Source organism: Vombatus ursinus, unplaced genomic scaffold, assembly GCF_900497805.2.
Source record: "Vombatus ursinus unplaced genomic scaffold, bare-nosed wombat genome assembly UNPS02014945.1, whole genome shotgun sequence".
In the NCBI taxonomy this organism is placed as follows: domain Eukaryota; kingdom Metazoa; phylum Chordata; class Mammalia; order Diprotodontia; family Vombatidae; genus Vombatus; species Vombatus ursinus.
Window position 1 is genome coordinate 4,235,579 of NW_020954723.1, and position 27,830 is coordinate 4,263,408.

General features: G+C 41.0%; 1 protein-coding gene across 4 annotated transcripts in view; it reads left to right on the forward strand.

The window, feature by feature from the left end:
* Positions 1-368: 368 nt before the first annotated feature.
* TTC7B (tetratricopeptide repeat domain 7B) overlaps positions 369-27,830 on the forward strand; it is a 313,914-nt gene continuing 286,452 nt past the window's right edge. For 3 of the 4 annotated variants that reach the window (XM_027844965.1, XM_027844966.1, XM_027844967.1), the window contains exons 1-2: positions 369-489; positions 27,465-27,619. In XM_027844965.1, coding sequence (XP_027700766.1) covers positions 369-489; positions 27,465-27,619 — 276 coding nt within the window. Of the gene's footprint in view, positions 490-27,464; positions 27,620-27,830 lie in introns of those variants that run through there. The other variant, XM_027844968.1, reaches the window with a different exon arrangement.

Here is a 27,830-nt window from a genome sequence, read left to right on the forward strand (position 1 = left end):
CTGCGCACTCCAGGTTGAGAGCCTCAGTTTGGAAGGCGTGCAACTGTGGATGCTCCCCGCGCAGCCTCACACCTTTGAACTCTCTTCTCCCCGCCCCTCCCACTGCTCGGCTGTCAGGGGAGACCCGGGACCTCCTCCTCCCCCCGGCGCCCCGCGGGGTCTCGGCCGCGCTGCGGTGCCGCCCCTGGCCGGCAGGGGTCGCTGCCCGGGCCGCCGCTCTCCCCGCCCGCCCCTCGCCCCCCCCCGCTCCGCTCTGCTCCCGTTACGCCGCGGAGCCGGAGCCGGGAGCCCGCGGCTGCGGCGGCGGCGGCGTCTGGGCCTGCGGGGCCGGGGCCGGGGAGCCCGGGGCCCGAGGCCCGACGCCCGAGATGGCGACCAAGAAGGCGGGCTCGCGGCTGGAGACGGAGATCGAGCGCTGCCGCTCCGAGTGCCAGTGGGAGCGGATCCCTGAGCTCTGCAAGCAGCTGTCGGCCAAGCTTATCGCCAACGGTGCGGCTGCGGGCGAGGGGCCGGGGCCGGGCCGGGCCGGGCGGGGAGGCCCCTCAGCCCAGGCCGAGCAGGGCCCAACCGCGCCCGAGGCTGGAGGGCGGGCGGGGACCGGGGAGAGGCTGGGGTCCTGGTGAGGAGGGGGAGGGGTGCGGGGCATGGGGGCGTCACGGGAGTGTGTGCATGGGGTCACGGAGGGAGACGGGGAGTGTGTGCATGGGGTCACAGAGAGAGACGGGGAGTGTGTGCATGGGGTCACAGAGGGAGACGGGGAGTGTGTGCATGGGGGGTCACAGGGAGTGTGTGCATGGGGTCACAGAGGGAGACAAGGGAGTGTGTGCATGGGGGGACACGGAGTGTGTGCATGGGGTCACAGGAAGTGTGTGCATGGGGGGCTCACGGGAGTGTGTATGGGGTCACATAGGGAGATGGGGAGTGTGTGCAAGGGGTCACATAGGTAGATGGGGAGTGTGCATGGGGGCAATCATGGGAATGTGTGCATATGTCACATAGTGGAGGGGAGTTTGTGCATGGGGGTCACAGGGAGTGTGTACAGGGGAGGTCACAGAGGACTAGGAGTGTGTGCATGAGGGGATCACACAGGGAGTGTGCATGGGGGGGTCACATAAGGAGAAAGGGAGTGTGTACATGGGAGAATAACAGTTTGTGCATGGGGGGAGGTCACAGGAGTGTTTGCACGGGGAGATGGAGAGTGTATGCATGGGGAGGTCACACAGGGAGTGTGTGCTTTACAGGTCACAGGGGAATAAGCTGTTTGTGCATGGGGGGGTCACACAAGGAGATAGGGAGTATGTGCATGGATGGGTCACAGAGAGATAGGGAAATATGTGCAGAGGGTTACTTGGAGATAGGGAGGGTCACCCAGGGAATAAGGGAGTGTGTGTGCATAGAGGGGAAATGGGGAAACAGGGAGTGTGTATGGGGAGGGTCATGCAGGGGGACAGGAAGTGTGTGTGTGAATGGGAGATCACACAAGGAGACATGGCCTTGTGCATGGGAGGATCACACAGGAAGCATGTGCATGGGGGGTCACCGGAAACAGCTGTGTGCATGAGAGGCTCACTAGGGAAGACAGGGAGTGTGTGCAAAGTAGGGGTCACAAGGAGTGTATGCATCAAGTGTTCAGAGTTGTCATGGGCAGTGTGCTTAGGGGTCACTGGGAGTCAAAATAAGTGTACATGGGATTGGTCTCAGGAAGTGTGCCTAGAGGATGGTCATAGGGAGCCCAGGATTTTGAGCAAGACTATCACGGGCATGTGCATGGAAATCACAGGCAGTCAAGGAATGTTCAAGGGTGACACAGGGAGATAAAGAGTGTGTTTTCGAGGGAGTTACAGGGAGTCCTGGAGTGTAAATGCGAAGAGGTCACAGGGAGCCAGAGCTCTGAGTGTGGGATCACAGAAAATAAGGGTGTGTATTTGGGTGTCATAGGGAGTCCTTTATGTTTTGGTTGTGGGTACCATATTTTAGAATGGGTACTCAGAAACTGGTACCATAAACGTGCAGACAGGTTGGTAAAGAGATGAGAGACCATTTATACCAAATGAAGATCCACTGAAGGAAGTGGGGTTGCTTAGCCTGAAGAAGACAGGACTGGGGGTGTATTAGATGGGAGAGGGACATGAAAGCTATCTTCAAGTATCTGAAAGGCTGTCACATGGAAGAGCAATCAGACTTGTTCTACCTGGCCCCCAGAGGGCAGAACTGGGAACAAGGAATGGGTAGACAGACATAGATTGAGGTCTGATACCTGGAAAAAAAACTTTCCAATAATTAAAGCTAACCAAAGATGGAATCGGCTTACCCAGGAGATAGGGAGCTCTTCTCTAGCCCATCGATATCCATCTGCTCGTTGGGAAATGGTGTAGAGGGTAATCTTGGTCAGGTATTCCAACTCTGATTCTCAGTGTATGTATTTGTGTGTGTGTGTGTGTGTGTGTGTGTGTGTGTGAGAAGGGGAATGTGTCACTTGGAGACAGGTGTGTACATGGGGGTCCTTTTGGTACATGTATAATGCGTTCAGCTGTGTGATATGGAGGTTTTGTTTCTAGGGTACAAGGAAGCAGGCTGTGTGTATGGCATTCAGTGTTTGCATGGGTAGCATAAGAAGTAAGGGTGTGTATATGCAGTGATTATTCATGGAGGTCTCTGGTAGAGTGTTTCCATGGGAGATCAGGCTATTCACAACTTTTGTATCCTGGTTTCACTGAGAATTGATGTCTGAACTTCATAAGGATGCATATTGTCTATTTAGGGACCATATAGGTCCTTGGGAAGGGAAAGCATGTGCACAGGTCAGTGGTAGCTTTGAGTGTTCATAAAGGTTACTGGGAGGTCAAGGTGTATATGTAGATAAAGAAGGTCACTCAGAGGATCAGGGTGTATGTGCATGAAGGTTTCTGGGAGGCTGTACGTATAGGGTGGGGAAGGAGTCACCAGCAAAGTAGAGACTTATGCGAGACTCGGGCAACATATATAAAGGTCATAGGCAGTGTGTAGGTTTTATATATAGGGGTTAGAGGTTGTTAAGAAGTCAGAGTGTATATGTGGTAATTACAAGGAGTCAGTACCTTTGTATAGGAGACAGAACAAGTTAGGATTTGTACTAGAAATCCAGAGTATGTTCAGGTTATATTCATAGAACTTCACAGGAAATGAGGGTATTTATGGGCAGGAGCTGGGTCACAGTATGACGGGAGTCAGTGTGTATGTGACATTACAGAGAGTATGCATGGGGAGGGTCACTGAATCAAGATATATGCATGGTACAACATCATAGGCAACCAGGGTTATATTCATGGGAGTGGGTCACGGGGAGTCCTGGTCGTATGCCTGGAGACTGGGTCACAGGGAGTCAAGGAATGTTTATGAGGATTATAGGGAATTACAGTACGCGTATGGAGTGGCCAGACTTTGTTTCTGAAGGTCACAGAGAATAAAGATATGTACTTGGGAGGGACTTGGGGCTTAGTTTACATGTGTAGAGGCTGCATTAGGGGACATCACAGGGTTTGTATATGAGAAACTTAGGATATATTTGTATCAAGGCTGTGAAAAGACAAAAATGGACAGAGAGCCTTAGGACAACTAATATAATATAATCCACTTATGTGGCTTTGAAAAATTGAGTGTCAGTAAGTGTTTATTAAGTGTTACGTTCCAGCCATTGTGCTAAGTTCTGGGGCTACAAAGTAAGGCAAAGGATGGTCCCTGCTCTCCACCAGCTCACAGTCTACTGGGAGAGACAACATGCAAACAACTATGTACAGACAGGTTATATACAAGATATGCAGTGTTTGCATGAGGGTTGAAGCTGGTGTGTGATACTTAGGAGGGAGTCAGATTGTGGATGTAGTAGAATGACAGGTTTGGTGTGTATTTGATGGCTAGCATTGGTCATTTGAATTTAAACTTGTACCATGTAGAATCAGTACTGCATTGACAATCCAGTTCCAGAGAAAAGCTCTACATGGTCATATTTGCTTATGAAACAAGTATTGCTAATATTTGCAGGTCTGAATTATTTTTGGTTAGCATGTGACATTTGCATCAGGAAAGGACAGATCCATCCATTGCTTTTTACCCTGCTTTTCAGCCCTTAAAATGGTAGAGAACTCTAAGGGATGCAATGTGTGCTTCAGCATTCTTCCCAAATAAGGCGTAGAGTCAGTGACCTATTTCTTATTGTACAGTTCATTCTCCTATGACAAATTTCATTGACCAGGACCTTGGTTTTTATCCACTCTCACTTGTGCTGCTCTGTGGGGCCATTTTCAGAGTTAATGTGTCAGCCCCCATAGCTGTAACTATGAAGTGAGTAGAGGTGAAGTTAGAAGCCAGGTAGATAGGTTTAAAACAAAGCTGTGCATTTTCTTGTTTGTGTGGCTTACTGAACTATCCCAGTCACGTAATACTACCTTCCATTGTCTAGTGCTCTGTAGTTTTCAGAGCACTTTCACATTTGTGATTTCATTTGATCCATCCTTTAGGTAAGCAAGACAGATATCCTTGTTTCTGTTTTACTGGTGAGAAGAATGAGGTTCTTCACTAGCTTGCAGAGGATCACAAGGGTAGTCAAGTGGAAGAGCCAGAACTAGAGCTTCGTTCTTCTGACTTCTGGCCCATAGTTTTTTTCTCTGAAAGCGACATAGTTATTGGGCTTAGAAGTTTCTGGATCCTGTTATTCAGGGGCTGGCCATCTTTGCTGTGGATTAACCCGCTTTTTTGCCTTCTGCCATCATTCTGGACATTTTCTTCACCTTAGGAAAAGAGGAACTTAGAATCATGGGAGGGACTTAGTGATCCTCAGGTCTACCCTATCCCTTTTATAGATAGGGTTCCTGAGGCCCAGATAACCCAAGCGACTTCCCTTAGGTCACACGGGGGCAGCATGAGAATTTGAACCCCAGACCTCTGACTGTACTAGTAGTACGCAGTGGGATGAGTGTTAGATTTGGAGTCAGAACACAGAGAAGAGATAAAACTCTATTTATTTAATCATACCATAATTAACAACTCAAAATCCCGTAGTATTCATTCTCATAGCAACTCTGGGAGAGGTATTATTATTCCTGTTTTCCAGATGGGGAGCCTGTAGCCCTGAGATGTTTAAATAATTTGCAGATGTTTGTATATCTAATAGTGTATCATAGCTAGTTTGGGTCTTTTTTAATATGAGGAGTTTGCCTTTGATCAGTTGACTCCTTCATTAAGGAATTCAGACAGAGGTCTAAAGAACTGAGACAGGGCTAAATATAGCCCCAAGACAAACCTTTAGATTATCTGTGGATTTCCATTTTTACTATGATTGTAGCCCCCTTAATCAAGGCTGATGGGGAGGGGAAAGTTCCATAGGATGTCTGTATATTTGTAAATGTGGGTTAGTGTGTTTCAGGGGCCATAGTTGTTTGAACCAGAAAGGCTGCCTGGTAAACCTTTACTTTGATGGTGAAAGATCACAGGGACTTGGAAAGATCAGAGAGATTGTTTAGTAAGATTGAAGAAAAAAAAAAGACAAAGAAACCAAACCACCCTATCCTACCAATTAAATAAAAGCTATACTTAGAGAGAAGCAAGTGGTAGAAGGAGGAGGTTATGAGGTAAAAGCAGGAAAATAAGAGGCACGACTCAGCTGGCAGTATTCCTTTCCAATCTTACCAGTAAATACTTGTAGAACACTAAGGGTGAACCAGCCGTCAGACTAAGGGTCTATTTCCAATTTGAAACAATCTTTTAAATTCTAATCATTTGCAACTTAAAATAAGGTAAAGGGATTTAAAGTTGGCTAATTTCATAATTGTCTTAAATGAATGGATAGTATTACATTTAAAGGTGCTGTTAATACATAAGGGAGTCTCTCAAAACACCATTTGTAAGTGCCTCAAGTGGGAATGGATTGCATTGCCCAGTCTGTCACTGTTAATTCTCAATAGTGCATCTCTAATGACCTTTAAGGCTATCAGAACACTTTGCTTTATCTTCATTATGTTTTAGATGAGTTGTTTAGACTAGTTTTGCCAAGATTTAGATAGGTACAGAAAAGGGCAGTTACAAGCTAAAAAGCGGAACCCAGGAATCGAAAAGTGATAGCTCTCTGCTTCCTTGCTGATTCATTGGCTGTTTTAATGTCCCTTCCCCCAGCTTTTTTTTTTTTTCAAAGCAGTTATTGTATGAAAGGCTAAAGGTAAACTGTGGCTGATGCAGGATAAGGAAAATTAAAAAGTGGATAAAGACTAGAAAGCACTCAAGGTTAATTGGCTAGAGCAGGAATGGGAGCCTTGAGGCGGACTTGCCAAAGATGGCCACGAGATAATATTTGTTAGTGGGACACTAGCCTGTTGCTGTTGCTTTGGCTCATTCTTTGTTGCCGATGAGAGCTGTTGCCAACCTCTAGAATTGTTGAAGAATATTAACAACACACACATTTGTATAGCGATTTGAAGTTTGCAAACCGATTACCTCACTGAACAGCCCTTTGTGTACATTGTACAAGTATCATTATCCTCACTTTAGAGAGGAGGAAAGTGAGGCCCAGGGCTTTGTAAGCATCAGAGCTGATATTTATACCCTGGCTGCTGGTATGGCTCTCTGGGTTAGAACTAGAAGATCTAGATAATTTATTCCAACACCATTTATAGATAAGGAAACTGAGGTCCAGAAGAATTAGATTGCCTGCTTAAGGTCATTTAACTGGTTATCTGGATGATAGGTAAGACTAAGACCCAGGTCTCATGACTCTCAAGTTTAGTGTTCTTTTGGCCATACTCAGTGTTGGTCAAGGAAATGGAGATAGGATGGAGAAGAGTATACTTCCAGAGAGTCTCTTGGTATGGCCATCCCCCTTCAACTCTATCCTCAATTTGTGTGAGTCCAGGTTCCCCATCCCCTTCTAGTAAATAATCTCCACTTCATCTTCCAGTAGAAAGAATCAGCAAGATTACCCCCACTTCCTCCTTCTTATCTGGGTACTCCAGGAGTATAGAGGTTGACAGTTTTACCAGTTCTCATTTGGGTTTTTTTCTTATTTTTGAAAAGAAACGAAATTCTTTCCCTTAATATGTGTCATATAGATATTCAGACTCTAATTTGGTTTCTTTGTTTTTATTTCCCTCTAGTAATTGTGAGTACTAGATTGGACACTGAGATGGGTTTATGATTTTACTCACACGGTCCTGCCTGTGATGCAAATTGAAATGTTTTTATGCCCGCCTCTATTTAACTCTTTTCCATGACCTCCCATAGATTCACCAAAGACAATCCACCTGACATGCATTCCTCAATTTCTCCTGAGCAGTAAAACCCTCAGGCTATCCACATCTTAACTCTTTTATTCTTGCAACCCTACCAGCCTTTCTTTTGCCATCACATATTTTCTTGATAGCATCCTTTACTTCAGTTCTTCAGGATCCATAGATATTCAAAAGAGTTAGGCCTAGTTATCTACAGAGGAAAAAGAATGCCCATTGCCAGGTTATAACCTGAAGATGAATGGACAACCTATAGTGCTGTTCGTCATTATATAAATCTTGGACAGATAGATACAAATAGCCAATGAATTGGATCCAAAAATAAACAGGAAGATGCTGGGCTGCATTACTGTCAAAAGATTGTGAAACTCCTTTAATAACCCACATTTCTCACAGTACCCAAGGCACATCTTTTTAGTATTTAATGTTCTAGAAACCAATGTTGTATGGTTTTGAGTCACTGAGCATTAGTCTCTAAAGAGTTAAAAATAAATATCATACAGAGGGCAATGGAGAGGCATTTGGTGGGTGTGAGGAGGCTGTAATATGTATATGTTATGTATATAACTTATAAGAAACTTATGAGGCACTGCTTAAAATTCAATTCTGTTTTAATTCATTAAATAGAAAATAAGCCTACTATGAGCAGAACACAGAGATAAGTGATATATAGTAGTACTTGACCTCAGGGAGTGAACATTTACACAAATGAGTGTGATATAATGTGTTGAGTGCAAATTACAGATATAGTGCCAAAAATAAAAAAAAAATGGGTAGGAGTAGATTAAAGAATCATAAATTTAAAGCTGGAAGGGACCTTAGAGTTCATGAAGTCTGTCCTCCCTCATTTGGCAAATGGGGTAACTAGGGGCAGCTAGGTGGCGTAGTGGATAGAGCACTGGCCCTGGAGTCAGGAGGACCTGAGTTATCCCGCCTTAGACCAAACACTTGATACTTACTAGCTGTGTGACCCTGGGCAAGTCACTTAATGCCAGTTGCCTAAAAACAAAGACGAATGTGGTAACGAAACCCCAGAGAGTCTTGGCTCAGGGGGTAAAGCACAGCTTCAGGAGAAAGTGCCCCCAGAATGGAGCCTCAAAGGATTTCACAGTCAGATCATTCTGGAGATGGCCATTTAGTCCATCCTCTCATTTTACATGTGGCCCAGGGAGCAGAAGGGTGTTGCTCCCGGGCCCCTGATTGATAATCATTAACACTGGGATTTGAAGAGGCCCTCTGATTTTGGAGTCAATGTTCTTTTCACTGTGCCAGGCTAGGTAGAGATTGAGGGGTAATACTTTTCAGGTCTTGTTTTCTCCCAAGCTCAGAGTTCACCATCATTAAGGGTTCAGTGTGTGGATTATGGCATCTGTAGGATCAGTTATCATCTCTGTGCAGAAGACTGTCAGATCTAATATTTTTCTTGATCTTCAGGTCTACATCACTAACTGCCTATTGGATATTTTGATCTGGTTATATATCCCAAAGAGAACTGTTGTAGAATAAGCCATAATTCTTCAATCATGCTATATACAGCGCTTCTTAAATTGTGAGTCACGACCCCATATGGGGTCATGAAAAATTTGGCAACAGTAAAAAGGCAACAACCAAAAACTAATTCAAAACCAAAGTCGTAATGAATCCGAGGTGTTTATGGCAGGCCCTGTCCATGTTGCACGTGCAACTTCACTGCAGCCTTGGTTCTGAGCACAAAGCATGCGCACATTGCTCTGCACATGCCCTCAGGCCATGCAACACCAACCACTAGAAGTTTAAGAAGTCCTGCTTATACCATGAGGGAGTGGATGTTTTGAGACTGAAGTGTGGGTTTAGCACATAGTTCTCACTATAAGATGTTATGGTTTATTTTCTGTTATTTATTTATAAATGTAATGATAAGATCTACAGTCTAGGGGGCAGCTAGGTGGTACATTGGATAGAGCACTGGCTCTGAAGTCAGGAGGACCCGAGTTGAAATTTGGCCTCAGACACTCAACACTTACTAGCTGTGTGACCCTGGGCAAGTCACTTAACCCCATTGCCTAGACCAAAAAAAAAAAAAAGAAAAGAAAAAAAAAAGAAATGAAAGATCTACAATCTAGACCCAGGGGTCTAAGGTACTTCCCTTTCCCTCTTCACTAAGGAGCCCTTCTGCGATGGACTCGAGTATGTGGTGACCTGGCAGAGTTCCTCCATCCTGCTTTCAGGTAGTCAGGCTCTTTGTCTTGTCGTCTTTGACTCTTCATGTCGTTGCTCTGGCAGCCTGTAGAAAAATGATTTATAGATTTGGTTTGACTTATGTCTAGTTTCCCATAATGAGGAAAGTAGAAAGGTACTCAGCGTATAAAAATGAATTAGATAGGAAACAGCTGTATATTTCCTCTACACAAAACAAGTGCTCGATGCAGGCAAGATTCACAAATGTACATTGACAAAGATTTAAAGGAGGATTTGCTAACGTATGACTATTGTCAAACTTTTCCAAGAGGTTGAGACTCAGAACTATCAGAACAGAAGGCACTTGGTGAGATTGCTGAATAGACATTTTACATTTCACCTATGCTTTGTACTATCCAAACAACTCTCTCTAAGTCTATTTTCTAGCAAAGTAGCCGAGGGCTTGGGCTTATTCTCTTATAGTGATCGTCTCAAATGCAGAAACCTTCCTTGTGTGCCAGTCTTCTTTGAGCAGCGGACCCAGGATCTCCAGATCTCTTCCATTCCCAAGACTGCCTCCAAGTCTGGATGATTCCATCTTGGGATTGATATTGCATATGGAAGGAACACAAAGCAGAAAAGGGAGTCAGAGACCTAGGTTCAGACTTGTCTAGTTTAGCCCCCTGTTGTCACTGCCACTTGGGAGGAGTTATTAGGCTTCTGGGGAGGCAGCAACTTTTTCTTCCCCATACCTCTAGGAATAGACACTGGTAATCCTGACATGATCTGATGGGAAGAAAGAGACAGAGAAGGTCACTTTCTTTTAAAGGTCCAGTGATTCAGCGGCCGTTCTTACTCAGTGGCTGGTAAAGTGATTGCTTTGTCATTCCTAAGAACTCAAGTCCTTTGGGACTGAGCTCTTTGCATGGAAGTGGAAAGGGCACAGGCTCACCAGTATGTGGGGTGTGCTCCCGCCCGTCCTCTGCTGCATGAACATGATCATCTGAAATAAAGAGGCTGTGAAACTGTTTGCTTATATTTTCACAGAAAGGTTGTTTTTTCTCTCTCCCTAGCTGGGCTTCTATTTCTTTGTATAACCTTGGGTTTGTCATCAGAGTCCTTAGGTGTGAGTCAGACTGGTTGGAGAAATAGGAGTGGGGAGACTTGATATCGTAGTCAAAAACCTGAACCTGTTTTTGCCTGTATCTTTTTGGATAATTGAATTACAGAAATGGGGAGTATAACAGAAAACTGAGCCAGCCTTAACAAAGAGTACAGGTCTCTTTTTTGACTCAGATGAAGATTTCTTCCCTTTCAAAAGCTTTCATCTACATAGTCATGTTCAGTTGCCAGAGACCTGAGATCTTTGTCCAGGAGTATTGAATTTACTTAAAGCCATTAGGCTTCCACAGTGATAGTTTCTGCTTTGAGGGATTTCATTGCTCCGATTTCAGTCTGATTTTGAGATATTTTAATTGTGACCTGTTGGAAGAAGTTGTAACTCGGAATTGTGAAACAAAGAATTCTTTAGGAGCGAAGGTTCTTATGAAAAAATGTAACCAAACTATAGAGTGGGAGTAAAGTCATTCTGGCTTTCAAAGAGAGCCGAAAACATTGTATTATTATTTCTGAACCTCCATATTTCTTAGAGGAGGGAAAGGGACCTGGTAACCAGGATCTTCTTAAGAGTGAAATGAGCCGGTAAGAATAGCCTCATAAGGCAACCATTTTTATTTTGGAAAACTTTTAATTGTTAATTCCTTCTTCCTTGTAATGAACTGAAATCTACTGGCTTGTAATTCCTACCCCACTGTTCCTCATTTTCCCCTTTGTAGGCATGGGGTCTAAATCTATCCTATAAAATATCACAGACTTTCCTAAGTCTTTGTACTTTGACCCTCTCAGGTGCGATCTTAGAAAGTGGAGGTGTGAGACCAGGTTAAAGAGGAAAGTGCTTACCGTGTTTCATAAATTGACTTACTATAGTGTTTGATACATCCATTTACATCAGTTATGTGTTATGGATCTCTCTGACGTTTGGTGAAGCCGGAGCCCCTTCTCGGAATAATGTTTTTAAATGCATAAAATAAAATACATAGGATTACAAAGGAAACCACTTTATTGAAATATAGTTATCAAAATACATTTTTAAAAAAACAGGTTCTTTGGCTCTAGGTTAAGAACCCCTATTTTAGAGGATTTTAAACGTCATTGGGATTAGCAGGGTAATGTATAAATGTGATTAGTTTCTTTGAAGTGTGCATAATCTTCATTTCAGCCCTTGGGTTTGAGATTGGAGGCAGTACTAGCTCCTGGGAAGATTTAGGAGGGTGGCCTTCTGGATTGGGGCATCTCTGGTTGAGGTGGTTTAGTGTTCTTATTTATTGTTCTTTGAGAAGGATTTTTAGCCAGTTGGGAGATAGCACGATCCTTAGAAGCATTGTAACAAAGCATCTAGGTGTGATCTGATTCATCTCTTTAATTTATTTCCCCCAGCTCTTTAATATGAACTCTTGACTTTGCCTAGAATTGGCCTTTTGGTTTTCCCTTGACATGCTTTGTTTCTGAGTCTGTTCTCCTTTGTTGCAAGATCCAGGGTCTGTGTCTTGGCTATTATTGTGTCCTCTTTATCTGGTAAAGTGTCTTGCACAAAATAGTTACTTAAACTTAATAACTGCTTGTTGAGGTGAATGGCCTTCGCTCCTGCTGTTCCTCCAGGCAATAATACCCTTCCTTCTTGGCTCATCCAGATTCCACCCATCTTCCAAGGCTTATCCCCATGAAGACTTCCCAGACTGTTCCCACTGTAGTGGACAGTTTAATCCTCTGACCCCTTTTAGCACTGAATGACTATACCACTCATTTGGCCCTGAACCATGTACTTTAAGGATATCATCCATTCAGATAATAGTTTTATCAATGCTGATAATTCTTATTTCCTTAATGAGTAGGTCTATCAAAAAAAAAATCATTTCTTGGTGGCCAGTCCTCTCTGGTAATGAGTATCTCTGAATTTAACTAGGTTTGTCCTCTAACTACAGCAGATTAATAACAGAAATTGAGCTTACTTTGCAATACTTTTATTCAGTTACAAAGAGTGGTTATTTTATCTACCTATGTAACAGTCTGTAAAAATTAAATGTAAGAGAATAATAATAGGATGGCTAATCATCTAGGATCACTTCTGTATAGTTCTGTAAAAAAGATAAAGGTGAGATGAATAGTAAATGATAATTTATATAGCCCCTTAAGGTTTGCATTAGCACCTCAGACTCTACAGGCATACCTTAGAGATATTGTCACTTAGGTTCCAGACCACCACAGTAAAGCAAATATTGTAATAAAGCAAGTCACACAATTTTTTTTTTGTTTCCCAACATATATAAAAGTTATTTACACTATACTGTAGTCTATTACATGTGCAATATTATTATCTCTAAAAAACAATGCACATATCTTAATCAAAAAATACTTTATTGCTAAAAATGCTCACCATCATCTGAGCCTTCAGTGAGTCATAATCTTTTTGCTGGTGGAGGATTTTGCCTTGATGTTGATGGCTGCTTCCTGATTAGGATAGTGGTTGCTGAAGGTTGGGGTGGCTGTGGCAATTTCTTAAAATAAGACAGCATTGAAGTTTGCCTCATTTATTGACCCTTCCTTCACTTGAAAGCTTAGAGGCCATGGTAGGGTTATTAATTGACCTAATTTCAATATTGTTGTGTCTCAGGGAGTAGGAAGGCCCCATGGGGGCTGAGCACAGTTAGAATACATACAGCTTTATGAAGTAAGTTCTCTGTCTCATATAAGCATTTGTGGTACCCCACAAGAAGTACAATAGTAATCACTGATCACGTATCACCGTGGCAGATGTAGTAATAATGAAAAAGTTTGAAATATTGTGAGAATTACCAGAATGTGATAGAGAGACATAATGTGAGCACATGCCATAGGAAAAATGGTGCTGATAGACTTTGTTCCATGCAGGGTTGCCACAAAAAAAATGCCGCTATATGGGGCAGATAGGTGGTGCAGTGGATAGAGCACCGGTCCTGGAGTCAGGAGGACATGAGTTCAAATCTGATCTCAGACACATAATACTCATTAGATGTATGACTCTGGGCAAGTCAGCTGAACCCCAGTTGCCTCATCCCCCCCCCAAAAAAAATGCTACCATCTTCGAAGCGCAATAAAGCAAAGTGCAACAAAACAGGGTATGCCTGTACATTTGTTGTGTTTTCCCACTCTCTGATCCTTCTCACTTCTTTATTCTTTCTGTTTTCCTTTCAACAACCATGTGAGGCAGGTGGTAATCTATTATTTTCCCCTAGATGAGAGAACTGAGACTCAGGAGTTAAATGATTATTCATTATCTGGGATTCAGGCCTTTTTCTAACTCTGAGACTAGTGTTCTTTTCCCATTATATCAGTCCATTCACTGCGAGCCCAATATTGAAGCCATTCTAGCTTGATAGAAGTTGGTAGAATTTGTGCTTTAATGGCGTGCCCTTTGGAAAACCTTAGAATATTTAAACTGTAGGTCCCATTCTGTGTTGCCTTTTATTGTTTTTTGTTTGCTGTTCTTATGTGCATGTCTCCTCAATGCCACCAGAAGCTCATTGAAGTTAAGGAACTGGACCTTATATAATCTTTGTGTCTTGTTGTGTGTAGCATAGTGCTGGGCCCATCGAAGTGGCTCAGTAAATACTCATTGGCCTGATATTTTGATCTTTGTCCTCAACCTGGTGGTGTGCAAAAGGAATTTGAGGCCAACTGTACTGCTGCCTCACTGAATAGCCGTAGCACCTTGTGTCCCTGACATCCAGCCAGCAATTTCATTTGGTCCTTAGGAAATAGTGTTGGCTCTTCTGATTCAGGGCAAATTCATGTGGGAGGCCTCAAGGTACTCTGGGTGACCTCATGCTTGGCAGGCTGTTGGTGCTTATGGCCTGTTTCAGTTGTTTAGAGGCCAGCATTTTCCTTCTAAGGAGCCAAGGTATTTTCCCTTGCTGGGAAGGTGTTTGCTGATTTGTTTAGAAATCAGCTCCAACTGTGACAAATGAAAGAGCGAGTTTCCCTTGGCAAAAAGGGTTACATGGCCTTTGTACAAAACAGATGGGTCAGCCACAAACCACAGAAAATCAAGCTGAGGGCAGGAAAGAACTGTCCTTGAGGACACTGCTCTCAGCATCTCTGTGTCATTACTCAGTTCAGTGGTGGTGGGGCAGTGGAATGGGGGGGGGCCGAGGTCTTTGGGGAAGCAAAGGAAGTTTTGATTCTTTAGTAGTTGCCTGAGGTTAGGGAGTATTTCGTAGGTAGGAGTGTAGAAACTCTTGCCCTTTAGGTCTAGATTTGTCATGGATGAATTTTGCATAGGCTACTTCAGCTTTTGGAATCAGTTTTCCCTACTATTTAGTAAAATGGAAAGACCATGGCCTTGGGCCCCAATATTTATTGGCTGTATGACCCTGGACAAGTCATTTGATTTTTCTGAATCTAAGTTTTCTCACTAGCAAAATAGGGATGATAATACTTAACAGGTTTTATCTCACAAGGTCATCAATCCTTCCAGTGTATTTCTCACTGTTCTCTAACACCAAACTCTACTTTGGCTAGGATTCCTGGGTTATGAAGAAAGTGTTTTGTGAACCTTAAAACACTATTGAAACATATTATTATTATTATCGTTAATCTCTCAAGAGAGTTATGAGTTGAATAACGTGTTTTGATAGAATAATTGCTGTGTATTTATAAATGTTCTTTGAATGTTTAGTGTGCTAGATGCTATGGTATGTATAAAAAAAAATAAAAAACAAAGAGCTCGCACAATCCTTTCCCTTTTAAAGCTTACCATGGCAGCTAGGTGTCAGAGTGGATAAAAGGCTGAACTTGGAGTCAGGAAGACTTTGGTTCCAATCCAGCCTTAAACACTTACTAGCTGTATAACCCTGGGCAAGTCATTTAATCTCTGTCTGCTTCAGTTCCACCATCTGTAAAATGGAGATAATAATGGCACCTACCTCTCAGGATTGTTGTGAGGATAAAATGAGATATTATTTGTAAAGATCTTTGCAAGCCTTAGAGCACTATATACATTCTAGCTATTAGCTATCATTGCTTTCTAATTGGACTAAATCTATCACAGATGGATAATAATAGAGTGGAACGAACAAATCCTGAGGGTGCACAGTAAGGTAATGATGGTCAGAATGGCTTTAATTTGGGGAGGCTTCTAGGAAGAGCTGTTTTGAATGAGATTCTGAAAGATGTGACAGATTTAAATTGGCAGAGAGAAAGGAAGGCTTTTAAGGTTCAGTGAAAGCACTGTGCACATATAAGGTCAAATTAATTTTTTTTTAAAAGATCCTAAATTAGATTGTAAGCTTCTTTAGGGCTAAAAAATGTGTCTTGCTCATATCCTTCTCCCTCTCCCCTGCTCCCTCCTTCCTTTAACACAGGGTTTTATACTATAGACTTCAGTGCATGTTTGTTGAATGAATGATTGTTGTTATTAACAGAGGTATAGAAGTAGAAGTGAGCCAGTTGTGGGGATGACAGCAACTGAAGAAGAAAGACGATTTTTGAATCATTGACTCATAGAATTTTAGAATTAGGAAGGACCTTTGAGATTAGTTAGCACAGCCCTTTCCTTTTACAAATGAGGAACCTGAAGTCAAGACAGATTAAATGGTTTGGCCAAGGTTTGTTGTTGTTGAGTAGTTTTCAGTTGTGTCCAACTCTTTGTGATCCTATTTGGGGTTTTCCTGGCAAAGATACTGGAGTGGTTTGCCATTTCTTTCTCCAGATCATTTTACAGATGAGGAAACTGAGGCAAAATTAAGTGACTTGCTCAGGATTACCCAACTAGTATGTGTCTGAGGCCAGATTTGAACTCAGGAAGATGAGTCTCCCTGACTCCAGGCCTGGCACTCTATTCATTGTGCCACCTAGCTGTCCTTGGGCAAGGTTGTATAGCAGATTAATGAGAGTTGGGGCTAAAACCCAGGTCTCCTACTACACAGATCAGTTCTCTTTCTCTGTGGCTGGCACAGTGTCTTGCACACAGTAACCTCTTAATGTTAGTTAAATTAAGTTGCTGCCTCTTTCGTCAGACAGTGATCAATCCATACACACTTATTAAGCACCTACTATGTGCCAAACATGGTGCTAAGAGCTGTAATGATGATAATACAATATAATGACCTATTGAAGGAGCTTGGGATATTTAGCTTGGAGAAGACTGATTTGGGAGAAAGATAATTATCTCGAAGTAATTGAAGGCCTGTCAATTAGAAGAGAGATTAGATTTGTTCTGCTTTAACCCTGACGGTAGAATTACTGTAGGAGCAATGTGTGGAAGTTTCTGTGAGAAGAGTTTGGCTTGTTGTAAGCCAAAACAATCCGCCTGGTAGAACTTGGAGCTCTCTGAAAAGGGACTCCCTCCCAGGCCTGGAGGGCTCCAGGAGTGGGAAACCTGCAGCCACATGTGGCCCTCTAGGGCCTCAAGTGTGGCCTTTAATAAAAGGATTTGTTTTGTGAAACTTGGATTCAGTCAAAAGGCTGTACCCAAGGAGCTAGAAGGCCACATGTGGCCTCCATGTGCAGGTTCCCCATGCCTGGCTAAAACCATGTGGCCCCAGAGGTCCCTTTGGGTTCCGAGATTCTGTGATTCATGACAGGAATGAAGTTGGAGAGCTGTGGGGTTGTTGACTAATTGTGAAAGGCAAAGAGGAGATTCTGGAAAGTAAACTGAACTCCTTTGAAGAAAGATGCTATACTCATATTTCTGTTGCTTCACCCTGTGTTACCTTGTTGGGTTTTAGTAAATGGGTAAAATAAACTCAGTAACAAAAATGAAGTGATATGCAAATATAAAGATTAGGGACTTGGCCAGGCCCTTGAGAGTCTGGGCTTTTGGGCTTTTGAGGTTTCTGGAATTAAAAGTGTTTGGGCTTTTGAGGTTTTTGGAATTCAAAGTGAATTCAAGTTGTCTTCTAATGCATTTTTTCCCTTAGGAACTGAGGAGTACCCCCTGAAAAAATGGTTCTTCCTGTGTTGGTGGGTGTGAGTGTGGGCCATGACCATATGTTGCTTTGCATATGTTATTAAAACCAGTAAAAAGTTTCCCTGGCTGGGGGAGATGAATCATGACTCCTCCCCCCACCCCCAGTCAATGGTTGCTATGGAGTCTAATGAGGGAAATCACAGTATAGGTACTTGGGGGTCTGTAGGAGCGCCTCAGCTGAAAGGGATTCTGGGGAAGCATGGAAAGCAGGTCCTGGCTGCATGTAGCCAGATTTTTAAAACTCCTGTGTTTCTGCTGTTCAGCTAGTGGGGGCAAATTAAAATTCTCAGGGTCTTAACTCAGTGTCCTGTTGTTCACCTAAACCAGCCTTGAATTTTGCCTTGACCTAGTTGCCATGGATTTGATAGTGTTCTTTGTTTTAACTTGGCCTCCTTTTGGCACGTTGCTGTTGCCTCAGGCCCATTTAACTTCTAGAACCAATATTATTGTTCCCAATCTTCACTTTCACTTCAAGTAGAACTCTTGCCAGCCCTTTCAATTCCTTGGCCAACTTTTTTCTGTGGCCACTAACTTCTTTTTGCTTATGCTGTGATATATGATTTTTTGGACCCTCATTTTATTCCAATTAGTATTAATCAGTTTGATATGATTCCATTGGGATAGTGATTATAAGTTCTGATAGTAGGCCTAAGAGTTGTGAACTGCAGATTGTAAGTTCACTTGCTTAATCATAGGAAGCTAAATAGAGGACGTACACCCTTGTTTTTCCTTGTTATGGTGACCGAGCCTAGCACGACAGAGGTGACTCAATTACATGGAAAGCCCCTCGACTATTTTTGTTTCCCCTTCATTCCATGTCATCCCTCTATTGCCCAGCATGGGGAGATGACTAGGAGTAAGTACTTGGCCAGTGAGTGACCCTGGCACATGTAGATGTTTTGACAGGTGTTTATCAGCACAGCCCGTAAGTGTGCTCATTGGCTTGGTAGGACCTCTTGAAAAGTCAAGATGGGTCTGTTAAGAGCAGCTCATTGGCCCGTTTGTCCACCGATGGGATTCTGTATTTTGTGTAGACCCTCTAAGGGCAAGGTCTGTCCATCAATAAGACACTGTATTTTTGGTCTGCTCTACCTGTATTGTCTGGGTATCAAGCACGGTAAAACTAAGGCCCTCCAAAAAGTGGGTATCTCAGATCCTAAGGAAGATCTGAGGTCCACTTAATTAGAGGGGGCATGGACCCATTAATAAAATGCCATTGGCTCAGAGCTCTGCCTCAGTTTTTTTTTTTTCAGATTGGACAATTTTAGAATACTGTTCTGTTCCCACCCTTGCCCTGAGGTTTGCTTCAAAATATTTTGGCTGAGGACCTTCCCTTTCTTTCCCTTGTCTTGAGAAGTCCATGATAAGTATAGCATTTAGAGCTGAAAGAGACCTTAGATATTCTGTACTCTTTATAGAGGAATAGCCTGAGGCCATAGAAGAGAAGTGACTTGCCCAAGGGCACACAGGTAGAAAGTAACAGAATCAAAATTTGAACCCAGGTCTTCTGGCATTAAATTAGTATTTTTTCCTACTATATTATCTGGTTTTGGAACCTGTTTCTGTTTGTTATTAGCAATGTAAGACCATGTACATCTGATTGTCAGAAGGAATGACTCCAGAAGTTTGAGGGAGGGTCTCCAAAGCCAGCTAGTTTTTTCATTTTTGTTTTTGTTTTCAGCATTCTTTTTTTTATAAATTAAAAAAAATTTTTTTTTTAGGCAATTGAGGTTAAGTGACTTGCCCAGGGTCATACAGCTGGTAAGTGTCAAGTGTTTGGTCTGAGGCCAGATTTGAACTCAGGCCCTCCTGACTTCAGGGCCAGTGCTCTATCCACTGTGCCACCTAGCTGCCCCTCAACATTCATTTTTTTTTTAATAAGATTTTGAGTTTCAAATTTTTTTTCTTTCTTCCCTCTTATCCTGCCTCCCCAGAACAGTAAGCAATCTGATATAGATTATACATCTTCAATTATGGAAACATATTTCCAATTTAGTCATGTTGTGAAAGAAGAAACAGAACAAAAGGGAAAAGCCACAAAACAAACAAAACAAAACAAAACAAAAAACCAAAGTGAAAATACTTTCATTCAGAGTCCATAGTTCTTTCTCTGGAAGTGGATTGTATTTTCCGTCCTGAGTCTTTTGGAATTGTCTTGGATCATTGCATTGCTTAGAAGAGCTAAGTCAGTCATAGTTGATCATCACACAATGTGACTGTTACTGTGTACAATGTTTTCCTGGTTCTGCTCACTTCACTCAGCATCAGTTCATGTAAGTCTTTTCAGGTTTTTCTGAAATGTGTCTGCTTATCATTTCTTATATCACGATAGTATTCCATTACATTCATATACCACAGCTTGTTCAGCCATTCCCCAATTGATGGGCATTTTCTCAATTTTCAATCTCTGCTACCACAAAAAAGAGCTGCTGCAAATATTTTTGTACATGTAGATTCTGTTCCCTATTTTATACAGACCTAGTAGGTATATTGCTGGATCAAAAGGTATGCACAGTTTGATTGCCCTTTTGGGCATAATTCCAAATTGCCATCTAGAGTGGTTGGATCAGTTCACAACTCCACCAGCAGTGTATTAGTGTTCCAATTTTCCCACATTTTCTCCAACATGTGTCATTTTCCTTTTCTGTCATATTAGCCAATCTGATAAGTGTGAGGTGGTACCTCAGAGTTGTTTTAATTTGCATTTCTTTATTCAGTAGTGATTTAGAGCATTTTTTCATATGATTATAGGTAGCTTTAATTTCTTCATCAGCCAGCCAGTTTTGAAAAGGAAATCTGGCTGGAGTTGGATGGTCACTACAGGGTCAGAAAAGAACTGTCAGTGTTCTGAGTGACTGTATGTGCTGTTTCAGCAAAGATGGAAATTGTCAGCTTCCAGATGTGAGGTTTTTTGAGGATAAGATTTCTGTGCTCCATAACTTGTAACGTTAACATTTGTTTTTCTTGATAAATTTGTTTTATTTTACCTTCTTTTTTTTTTCTTTTGGAAAAACCCAATTTCTACTTCTGATGGAGCCACAGGGAAAGCATTGGGTAGCCTTACTAAATTAGGGAAAGACTGGTGAATATAAAATGGGATGTATCTAAATAGCTTTATTGGTACTCTCATGTAAAGATTGATAATAGAGTAGTAGAAGAAAATAACTCCAGTTATTGGGTCTGGTTGGTGTCCTTTCCCAGAGTTCCATTTCCTGGGTTAGTGGAGAGAGCGTTCAATTTGAAGTCAGGGAACTTGGATTCAGATTCCACCTCTGCTTTTTATTTCCTGTGTGACTTTGGGCAGCTCACATTACTTCTTTGGTCCTCAGTTTCCGACTCTGTAAAATGAGACTTTTGGACTAGATGTTTAGAATCTTTTCTAACTCTAAATCCCATTATTTTTGGAATAAAAAGAAAATTTTTACTTCTTAAGATATCTTATCTTGGTGTAACAATGCCACTGAGTTCTCAGGCCATATCAGAACATCAGCTGTGTGGGGCAGCTAGGTGCCACAGTGGATAGAGCACTGGCCCTGGAGTCAGGAACACCTGAGTTCAAATCCAGCTTCTGACACATAACACTTAACTAGCTGTGTGACCCTGGGCAAGACACTTAACCCCAATTGCCTCATCAAAAAAGACCAAAAAACCAACAAACAGAAATTAAAAAACAACAACAACAACAACAAAAAAAACATCAGCTGTGGCAGTCCTATAAAGGTAAAAAGTTTAGGAATAAGACTGATCTTATACTGTCTCCCTTCACAGGCACCACGAATACTGCTTTGAACTAGGCTGTGGAGTGACCAGCTGGTTTAACCACTAAGATTGAATGCAGAGCGGACCACCCCTTCCTGCTTTTCACTGCTTATGAATGTTTGTTCAAAGCCGAACCCCACCCATTTCCCAGATCCCCTTACCACTTTGCTCTTTTAGTGGCAGGATTTCCCTTTCACAAGAATGTTGCTTAGCCCTGGATGGTCAGGTTGGGGTGGGGGTGACTTCTCTTTAGGAGACCACCCCTCTAGGGCAGAATTTTGACTGTTTTCCCTTTCTGCTCTTTTTAATGTAGCTCCTTAGTTGGGCCCTGGGATTTATAGCTGGAAGGGATTTTTGGAGATTTCCTCGTACAGGGGTTTTTGAACTTTTTGGTCTTAAGTATCTCTTTGGTAAAAAAATTATTGAGGACCCCTTTATATTCTTAAATTAGGACCCCAAGGACCTTTTGTTTATTTGTATTATGTCTGTCAATATTAGTTACATTAGAAATGAAAGCTGATAAAATTTAAAAATATTTGTTAATTTTAAAATAACAATAAACTTCATTATATGCTAACATAAACAACTTTTTTTCAATGAAAAGTAACTATATTTTCCAAAACAAAAAAAATTAGTGAGAAGAGTGAGATTATTTTACATATTTTTGCAAGATTTCTTTAATGTCTGGCTTAATAGAAAACAGTCAGATTCTGTTATCTGCTTCTGCAATCAATCTGTTGTGAAATGTTGTTTTGGTTGAAGTATATGTCAGTCTCATACAGATATGTAGTTGGAAAAGGGAGTATTTTAATAGGCAAATAATGTCTTAAGATTATTATAAAAATAGGGTGTGCAGACCACACTTGAGAACTGCTGATTAGTCAGTCCATTACCCTCATTTTACAGTTGAAGAAACTGAAGCAGAGACATAACTTGTCTAAAATCAAACAAGAAGTAATGTGAATCCAGATTCAAACCCAGGTCCTTTGATTTCTAATCCAGTGCTTCCCCTCCGCCCCCCCCCCCATATCCACTATATCACACTGTGTTTTTTGACCCTACTTGCTTAATGTGAATATTCTGGAAGATTAATGTTTTCTGCTTTTTTTCAATAGCCCTTTTTGGTATACTCATCCTCAGCCCTTGAGATATTAAGTTCTATTTGTGGATGAGCACTGGTCTGCATCAAACCTTTATCCATTAGTAAAACTTTTACAGCAGTTCAACGAACATATATTAACCATCTGCTTACTATGTGCAAGGGGCATAGTCCTTCCTAGCCTGGCATAGTATGGATAGAGTCAGGAAGGCCTGATCTCTGACACATTAGTTGTGACCACTGGCAAATCCCTTAACCTCTTTGAGCCTCAGTTTCTTTCTTGGTATAAAAAGCTGGGATTATACTTATACTTTCTATTTCAAGTGTTATTATGAGGCTCAAATGAGATAAGGTATTTAAAGTGCTTAGCTGACTTTAAAATACTATATAAATGTCAGTCATTAGAATTTTTTTTAATATGAACTAGAAAATAAGCTGTATACATGTACATTTCCATATTCAAAGAAGGCCAGAAAAATAGGTGGCATTGTGCCACCAATTTGTGTGTTGTATTGGGCCTGTCTGGGAATGTCTGTTTTATTCTGTACCTATAGTCTGTCACCTTTTCATCAAGATGTGTGAGGCATTAGTCTTCTGGGGTCATGATTAGTCATTGAATTTATCAGTTCTTAAGTCTTTTAAACTTATATTTTCGTTCACAGGAGTTGTGGTCATCATATAGATTGTTCTCCTGTTTCTACTCACTTTACTTATATCAGTTCATATAAGTCTTTCCAGGTTTCTCTGAATATGTCCCTTTTGTCATTTCTTAGAGCATAATAATACTATTATTACATTTATATACCATAATTTACTTAGCCATCTCTAATTTCTGGGCACCTCCCTTTTTTCCCCCCTCATTTCTTTGTTATAATAAAAAGTGCTGCTATAAATATTTTTGCACATATGGATCCTTTCTCTGACTTTGATCCCTTTGGGAGTATGTGGCTAGTAGTGGTCAAAGGATATAAACAGTTTAGAAACGATTTTGAGTAATGTTCCACAATTGCTTTCCAGAATGGTTTCCAGCTCTACCAGCATTGCATTATTGTGCCAGTTCTCCCACAGTCTCTTGGCTAAATTCATTTTCTTTTTTTGTCATTTTTGTCAGTCTGATAGATGTCAGGTGGAATCCAGAATTGTTTTAATTTGCATTTCTCTTAGTATTACTGAATTGGAGTATCTTCTCATTGGTTGTTGATAACTTGGTTTTCTTCCCTTTGAGAACTACCTTTTCATATCCTTTGACCATTTATTTATTAGGCAATGACTCTTGTTTTTAACATTTGTATCAATTCCCTGTACATTTTAGATATCAGAGAAATTTGCTACGAATATTTTAACTACAGTGCTTTTGTTTTTGCAAAAACCTTTAGAATTTTATGTAACCAAAATTTTCCATTTTATTTTCTTTGTTAATCTCTGTCCCGTTTTTGGTCGAGACCATTTCCCCTACCTATACTAGAAAGTATCTCCTGTTCTTATCCAATTTAATCATGATATGAACTTTTGTATCTGGGTCATTTGGAGCTTATTGTGGTATATAGTATGAGAAATTGTTCTCAGCCTAATTTCCCCCAGATTGTTTTCCAACTTTCCCAGCAGTTTTTGACAAATAATAAATCCTTACCCTAACGTTCAGTACATTTGGGTTGATTAAACTCTGTGCTACTATGTTTATTTATGTCTCAATCTTGTTTATCTAATCTGTTCCATTGATCAAAGCTGGTACCAAATTCTTTTGATTATTACTGCTTTGTAGTATAGTTTGATATCTGGTACTGCTAGGCCTTTTCCCCACTTTTTTTCTACTATATTTTCCTTTGAGATTCTTGACTTCTTGTTCCTCCAGATGAATTTTGTTATTTTAGCCAGTTTTATAAAGTTATCTTTTAGTAGTTTGATTAGTGTAGCACTGAAGCTGTAAATTAATTTAGGTGGTATTGTTTTTTCTGATATTAGCATGGCCCAGCCATCAGCAAATTCTTCTTCAATTATTTGTCTTTATTTCTCTAAAGGGTATATTGTAGTTGTGCTGTTATAATCCCTGTGTGTGGCATGGTACATAGATTCCCATATATTTTATGCATTCTGTAGTTACTTTGCATGGAATTTTTCTTTTTTAAAAATCTCTCTTTCCTTGGTCTTGTTGGTACAAAAAGACACGATTTTTTTGGTGTTTATTTTATATCTTGCTACTTTACTGAAATTATTGTTTTAATTTTTAGTTGAATCTCTAAGGTTCTCAAGTTGACTCCTTTATTATCTGCATGATAATAATTTTGTTTCTTCTTTGCCTCTTCCTTTGATTTTTAAAGTTATTTTATTGCAATAGCTAGTATTTCTAAAACTAGATCAAATAACAGTGGATATCCTTTGTTTCACCCTTGGTCTTACTGGAAAAGCTACTAATAGTTCTCCATTATAGGTGAATGCACTCCCATGATTTTAGAGAGCTATTTACCATACTTAGGAAGGGTCTATTTACTCTTGTTCTTTTTAGTGCTGGCCCTGACAGGCCTCAGTGGCTTGTTGGGCATCATTTTGGTCTCAGGCCTCTTGCATAGCCATTTGGTACTCATGTCCAGACAATGAGGAGTCGGAGAGTTATGGAGCCCTGCCTTCCTTTTCAGTGACTCATGGAAGCTGGATCCTCCCTTGTATCTTTTTTGACAAGTCATGGACCTGTTATCGAAGCTCACATTGGCTTGATGTGCCTGGAGCTCCTATGTAGAGTGCTGGCTGATTTCAGGTCTATATGTGAGCATTCACTCTGTATCCTCTCCTCCCTTCTTCAAAGGCTTCTGAATTTATCTGAACTAGCACTGGCTTCCCTGAATCAATTTCTACCAGCCTTTGTCCTCTCTGGATTTTTTTGTTTTTGTTTTTGTTTGGTTAAGGATTAGATGAAGTATCTTATTTCTGAGTGTTTTCTGACTTATCATTGTTTTTTCTGGGGTCATTGTCATCTTTTGGAGTTTGTGTAGAAGTGCTTTACTTCTCTACTGCTACCTTGAATGTTGTTATTTTTTCTGGAAGCCCTAAAATGTTTTCTTAATAAATTAGCCTTTTGTTTTTCGTATCATAGTAATTTTCCAATATTTTCTCCTTTCACCTTGTTGAACCCACCCTTGTAATATTAAAAAACAGTTGAGCAAATCTGAATGACAAATTGATAGCATATACTTCATTCCATCTACATAAGCCTCAGCCTCTAAGTTGAGAGGAGAGAAATGAGTTTCATCATCTTTTCTCCGGGATCAGTTTTGGTCACAGTGATTCTTTCTTTTGCAATGAAAATTTCTTAGGATAGTTTTCAGACAGTAGATGCAATACCTGTTATCATTAGGCCTATTCTTGAAGCCTTTCCAGCTTGGCAGGGCCATTTTAGGTAGGACCATTGGCATAGTTTTGAAGAACCCAGAGCCATCTCCGAGATAATAGTGGTAAGAACAATAGCTTATCTTTAAGGTTCACAAAGTGCTTTTCTCTAAACAATATTTTAAGCTACAGATATATTATCATGTTTTATACCATTTTATAGATGAGAATACTGAAATACTAGTAGTAGTGATTTGGAGTCAAAAGACCTAAGTTCAAGAACCAACTTCTTCTTTGACCCAGCAATAGCACTTCTAGGGCTTGTATCCCAAAGAGATCATAAAAATGGGAAAAGGACCCACATGTACAAAAATATTTATAGCAGCTCTTTTGTGGTGTCAAAGAATTGGAAATTGAGAGGATGCCCATCAGTTGGGGAATGGCTGAACAAGTTGTGGTATATGAATGTAATGGAATATTATTGTGCTATAAGAAATGATGAGCAGGCAGACTTTAGAAAAACGTGGTAAGACTTAAATGAACTGATGCTGAATGAAATGAGCAGAACCGGGAGAACATTGTACACAGAAACAGCAACATTGTGCGATGAGTGACTTTGATAGACTTAGCTCTTCTCAGCAATGCAAGGATCTAAGACATCTCCAAAAGACTCCTGATGGAAAATGCTTTCCACATCCAGAGAAAGAACTATGGAGTCTGAATGCAGATGGAAGCATATTATTTGCTCTTTTTTTCCCCCTTTGTTTTGTTTTCTATTGGTTCTAATTCTTCTTTACAACATGACTAATGTGAAAATATGTTTAATAAGAATGTATATATAGAGCCTATATTAGATTGCACACCCATCTTGGGGAGAATTTAAAACTCAAAAGCTTATGGAAGTGAATGTTGAAAACTAAAAAACAAAAAAGAGCAAGCTTCTTGACTTACTAATTTTGTGACTATGGGCAAGTCACTTAATCACCCTGAAACTTAGTTTCCTAATCTATAAAATGGGGATGATACCATTTATATGACTTCCCTCACAGGGTTGTTGTGAGAAACCCCTAAATTCTATGTAAATATGAGCTGCTATTTTTTTTTGGGAGGAAGGGAGTTGGATCCTATGCTTTCGTCATTAGTGTGGGTGGATCTTCCCATGTGGAAATTCCCTCTACTAATGGACTTCAACTTAGAGTCTTGGAGAATTGCCTATGACAGAACAGATCTGTGTCAGTGTCAGAACTTGAGCCCACATCTTCTTGGCTCCAAGGCTGGTTCTTTATCCACTCCACCACATTGCTTCTCATCATTAGCGCCTTTTCTATAAATGATTATGTTAGAGTTGCCTGGTGGTCTGAAAGGAGGGAGTATGTATTAAGGGCAGCATTTCAACTCAGGTTGTCCTAAATCTAAGGCCAACTGTCTATCCTGTGTGCCATCTTGTCTGTCATACTTTTCCTTTCCTTAGCATCTCTTTCCCTGTCTATATATGACATATTGTACAATATAAACATAATAACTAATTATTATAACTACTGCTGTAACAGTCTTTACTAAAGAACAAAATTCATTATCCATTGACTTCCTTTTTAACCTTATCCAAGATAAAAGTACCAAGAGGTTTTCACTGTAAGATATCATCTGTGAGGTTTCATCCATTAGTCATGGAACATGAGGATAATGTGGTACTGAGTGGAGTTATTTTTTCTCTCTTAGGTATCTCTTTCATCAGCCTTCCAGTTTTCTAATGTGCATCATGAAACCAGTTCTTTGACCCGATTAACCTTTCATTTTTTTTTTCTTACAGATGATATGGCTGAGCTGCTCCTTGGGGAATCCAAACTCGAACAGTTCCTGAAAGATAACCCATTTAAACAGGGGACCAGCCCTCGAGGTCCCAGGCCAAAGCTGACAGAGGTTCGGAAACACCTGACTGCTGCACTAGACCGAGGGAACCTCAAGGTATTTTGGGGACTCTGAAGGAAGGTAGAAAAAAATGAGAGGAGACATACCACTGGGACTGAGATCTCTACAGAATTTGGGATTTCTGAGAGCCCTCTTAATTCCAGTGTTTCAAGAAAACCAAGAGGAGAAAGGGGAAACATTAAAAAAATTTTTTTTTTTATGTAGCCTAGCCGCTTAATGTTACTTTTCCCTCGAAACGAGATTCTGT